The sequence below is a fragment of the Mizuhopecten yessoensis genome, unplaced genomic scaffold, assembly GCF_002113885.1.
Source record: "Mizuhopecten yessoensis strain PY_sf001 unplaced genomic scaffold, ASM211388v2 scaffold2401, whole genome shotgun sequence".
Lineage (NCBI taxonomy): Eukaryota > Metazoa > Mollusca > Bivalvia > Pectinida > Pectinidae > Mizuhopecten > Mizuhopecten yessoensis.
In genome coordinates, this window is record NW_018404528.1 from 462,164 (window position 1) to 467,679 (window position 5,516).

The following is a 5,516-nucleotide window of genomic DNA, read 5'->3' on the forward strand; positions in this document are numbered from 1 at the left end:
AAAATATATATTGTAAAAAATCTGATATTCTGACAAAAAACGCCCATTTGAAAAATGGAAGTACCATAACATGTACAGATGAAGTTTTATCTTAGAAAACAAAAACATATTTATGATATAATGCCGATGTAGGAGATTCATATTTCAGTTGTATGTGTCAGACATATTTCGTCTGACAGATAAGCTTGTATTTATGTGCTGTATGAAGCTTGAGGCTATTTAGAGCTCGTACTGTGAGAATGTTACTGTACATCACGTGACAATGTTTTCAGTAAATGTGTGTCACGTGCATGTGATGATGTTTACCATATGTCACGTGAGGAATTTTAAGTATGTCACGTGATAATGTTTACAGTTCATGTATATCACGTGAATGTGATAATGTTTTCAACATGTCACCCCGATGATATTTAAGTACGTCACGTGATAATGTTAACAGTACATATGCTGCGTGAATGTAATAATGTTTACAATATATCATGTGACAATATTTTAGTACGTCACGTGAGAATGTTTACAGTACATATGTATGTCACGTGAATGTGATAATGTTTACAATATATCACGTGCTAATATTCAAGTATGTCAAGTGACAATGTTTACAGTATATCTATGTCACGTGAACGTGATAATGTTTACAATATGTCACGTGCTAATATTCAAGTATGTCAAGTGACAATGTTTACAATATATCTATGTCACGTGAACGTGATAATGTTTACAATATGTCACGAGATAATATTCAAGTATGTTATATGGGAATTATCACATTTATGTCACTTGATAATGTTTATTATATGTCAAATGATAACCTTAAGCCAATGAAAATGTTTGTTACAAGCAAGATTAGATTATTATGTGATAATGTTTAAATATGCAATTTGATCGATGATGTTATAATATGTCATTAAAGAGTACTTACAGTTATGTCTCTTGAAAAGTGAACTTATTCTTAAAAATATCCCTTCGCCCTGATCATTAATGCATTGTGCTCGTATAATACAATACAATGCGATGGCATATGGAAATGTATATATATATATATGAAAATATAGTGAAATAACTTCAGGATGAAACTGTCAAAATCGTGTGAATCTGTATCTATATATAGTGGATTTGTGGTATCGACTATTTGATCTATTGTTCCGCACATATCCGTTTAACAAAGGGTAAATAAAAATCTTGAATGTTGTAAAATAGGGGAAATGACCCCAGGTTTATGACAAGAAACCGGAGATAAGTATTATACGTACAGGAGCTTGGGATAGATACACTTGAATTATAACAAATCAGAAATGGAGGACACCTATTCCGAGGAAGGACGAGATTTCAATTCTACCAAAACACGCAGGTCAACCACGGGGGATCTCAGAAACAGGGTATGTGTTGGTGTAGATATAGGAGATAGAGGAGGGTATAGATATGGGAGATAGAGGTGTGTATAGATATGGGAGATAGAGGTGGGTATATATATAGGAGATAGAGGTGTGTATAGATATAGGAGATAGAGGTGGGTATATATATAGGAGATAGAGGTGGGTATATATATAGGAGATAGAGGTGGGTATATATATAGGAGATAGAGGTGGGTATAGATATAGGAGATAGAGGTGTGTATAGATATAGGAGATAGAGGTGGGTATAGATATAGGAGATAGAGGTGGGTATAGATATAGGAGATAGAGGTGTGTATAGATATAGGAGATAGAGGTGGGTATAGATATAGGAGATAGAGGTGGGTATAGATATAGGAGATAGAGGTGTGTATAGATATAGGAGATAGAGGTGGGTATAGATATAGGAGATAGAGGTGGGTATAGATATAGGAGATAGAGGTGTGTATAGATATAGGAGATAGAGGTGTGTATAGATATAGGAGATAGAGGTGGGTATAGATATAGGAGATAGAGGTGGGTATAGATATAGGAGATAGAGGTGTGTATAGATATAGGAGATAGAGGTGGGTATAGATATAGGAGATAGAGGTGGGTATAGATATAGGAGATAGAGGTGTGTATAGATATAGGAGATAGAGGTGGGTATAGATATAGGAGATAGAGGTGGGTATAGATATAGGAGATAGAGGTGTGTATAGATATAGGAGATAGAGGTGTGTATAGATATAGGAGATAGAGGTGTGTATAGATATAGGAGATAGAGGTGTGTATAGATATAGGAGATAGAGGTGTGTATAGATATAGGAGATAGAGGTGTGTATAGATATAGGAGATAGAGGTGTGTATAGATATAGGAGATAGAGGTGTGTATAGATATAGGAGATAGAGGTGTGTATAGATATAGGAGATAGAGGTGTGTATAGATATAGGAGATAGAGGTGTGTATAGATATAGGAGATAGAGGTGTGTATAGATATAGGAGATAGAGGTGTGTATAGATATAGGAGATAGAGGTGTGTATAGATATAGGAGATAGAGGTGTGTATAGATATAGGAGATAGAGGTGTGTATAGATATAGGAGATAGAGGTGTGTATAGATATAGGAGATAGAGGTGTGTATAGATATAGGAGATAGAGGTGTGTATAGATATAGGAGATAGAGGTGTGTATAGATATAGGAGATAGAGGTGTGTATAGATATAGGAGATAGAGGTGTGTATAGATATAGGAGATAGAGGTGTGTATAGATATAGGAGATAGAGGTGTGTATAGATATAGGAGATAGAGGTGTGTATAGATATAGGAGATAGAGGTGTGTATAGATATAGGAGATAGAGGTGTGTATAGATATAGGAGATAGAGGTGTGTATAGATATAGGAGATAGAGGTGTGTATAGATATAGGAGATAGAGGTGTGTATAGATATAGGAGATAGAGGTGTGTATAGATATAGGAGATAGAGGTGTGTATAGATATAGGAGATAGAGGTGTGTATAGATATAGGAGATAGAGGTGGGTATAGATATAGGAGATAGAGGTGTGTATAGATATAGGAGATAGAGGTGTGTATAGATATAGGAGATAGAGGTGTGTATAGATATAGGAGATAGAGGTGTGTATAGATATAGGAGATAGAGGTGTGTATAGATATAGGAGATAGAGGTGTGTATAGATATAGGAGATAGAGGTGTGTATAGATATAGGAGATAGAGGTGTGTATAGATATAGGAGATAGAGGTGTGTATAGATATAGGAGATAGAGGTGTGTATAGATATAGGAGATAGAGGTGTGTATAGATATAGGAGATAGAGGTGTGTATAGATATAGGAGATAGAGGTGTGTATAGATATAGGAGATAGAGGTGTGTATAGATATAGGAGATAGAGGTGTGTATAGATATAGGAGATAGAGGTGTGTATAGATATAGGAGATAGAGGTGTGTATAGATATAGGAGATAGAGGTGTGTATAGATATAGGAGATAGAGGTGTGTATAGATATAGGAGATAGAGGTGTGTATAGATATAGGAGATAGAGGTGTGTATAGATATAGGAGATAGAGGTGTGTATAGATATAGGAGATAGAGGTGTGTATAGATATAGGAGATAGAGGTGTGTATAGATATAGGAGATAGAGGTGTGTATAGATATAGGAGATAGAGGTGTGTATAGATATAGGAGATAGAGGTGTGTATAGATATAGGAGATAGAGGTGTGTATAGATATAGGAGATAGAGGTGTGTATATATATAGGAGATAGAGGTGTGTATAGATATAGGAGATAGAGGTGGGTATATATATAGGAGAGAGAGGAGGGTATATATATGGTAGATAGAGGAGGGTGTCACTATTTGAGGTGGAATATGTTAGTATATATAGACCTCGGATTGCGCATAGCGCAGAGTGAATATGCCGCACTTATTATGAATGTTAACAAATATTATTATGTTTCTTTCTGATAAAACAACCCGGATTAGTTTCGGAAATATGTTTGTATACCTATATACATATACACATGTAGCCTGCTGGAGTATTGTTACGTATATGTCGCTGTACCGTCCCAGTACTACCGGGGCATCGAGTGCAGCGCACTGTAAACAAAATATCTGTGACGTAAACACATCTACTTTACTGTATTGATTCGTTATAAAGTAGTTTGAACCAGTCAAGCTGGAGCCGCTCGATCCCCACGGAAGACTAGTGTAAACTGGTTAACATAAGCTCACCAGCAGGGATCACTGGCTTCAATTGCCCGGAATCAAACTAAGGACAAACTATTGCAAAAATCATTATTTTAAGATTAGAGTTCTAAAGAAAAAAGTTCAAAAAATGTGATATAATGATAGTAGCTCAGCCGTTCTCATTTGGTGGAAATAAACAGAAACTGTACATTTGTTTTTGTTACCATCAGTTCAAGAATTATGTTTGCCCTGACATCCTATCTACAGATAATTATAGTACGAACTATTGCGGAAATTATTATTTAACGATTAGAGTTCTAAAGAAAAGAGTTAAGACAATTTAATTAATTATTGTATTAGCAGCTTGGCCGTTCTCATTTGGTGAAAATTAACAGATTTGTATCTTTTTTTTTTGTTACAACCAATTTCAGAATTTTCTTTGCCCGGATTTATATCACCATATATAATTTATCTTGCGATAGAAAGAACAAGCTGCAGCATTTTATACATTTAACTTTTCTCCCCCGCCCCGTTATTTTTTCTTTTTCCTTTCTTAATTACAATCTCTCACTCATTCCATGCTCTCTCGATAAATATTCAGTACCCTAGTAAATCCTGTCGACAGCTCAGTCTCTATGTTGATCATGTCATAAATTTTCCAAACCAAACATTCAGATGAAAGCATACCAATGTAGCAGCCAAGGAAAATGAGGGGAAGTTACTGCCGTACTGACAAGCTAGCTTTTCCCCCCGATGTGGTATAACCCCGAGACTCGCTCACTAGCTCAGCAACGTCAAGCGTGGCCAGTGTCTGGTTGGGTGCCAGCTCGATCGTTACACAAATTCTTACAATATTTACTTAGCTTAAAATGCGTGCTTTTTATGTTTCAGAAATACAAACTGAGCCATGATTTGACCCCGTCACCAACTGAAGCAGACAACAAGTTTATTTACACCAACATTGGGTTTGCAGCGAGTACATATACTGTTGACAAACGTGTTGACAGTGATGATGACAATGTCTTCGAAACGGAAACAAGTCCCGCCAGCACGAAGCGAGATCGCGTGGAAAGCGCACGTGAGACGAACAGTGGGACCCAGAGGAAATCTGGGTCGTTAAAACGTTGTTTTGTTGCGGTGTTAATCATTGTACTATTGGTTGGACTACTCTCTGGCGTGGCTGTGATACTAGTATTTCACGTGTTCGGGGTTGGCAGTAAGTATTTTGGGCTGGTTTCATTTTATTACATTTCTTTCAGTTTAGCAATTGTGTCAATGATTTACAAATAATGTCGGAATCTTATAAAATCACAATGACTAATAAGAAATTTGATTTGTCAACTAGAAAATGTAATAACATAATAGGGCCTACGTTTATTACAACAGTCATGTAAGCTAGCAGTACAGTGGCGGATCCAGAGACCTATCTGGGCGGGG

The 5,516-nt window shown here is 36.2% G+C and overlaps 1 protein-coding gene across 1 annotated transcript in view; it reads left to right on the forward strand.

The window, feature by feature from the left end:
• The first annotated feature begins 1,279 nt into the window (after nucleotides 1–1,279).
• The window catches only part of LOC110445892, a 37,537-nt gene continuing 33,300 nt past the window's right edge, over nucleotides 1,280–5,516 (forward strand). Inside the window, exons 1-2 of the mRNA XM_021490741.1 lie at nucleotides 1,280–1,379; nucleotides 4,971–5,295. Coding sequence (XP_021346416.1) covers nucleotides 1,296–1,379; nucleotides 4,971–5,295 — 409 coding nt within the window. The 5' untranslated portion in view covers nucleotides 1,280–1,295. The remainder of the gene's footprint in view (nucleotides 1,380–4,970; nucleotides 5,296–5,516) is intronic.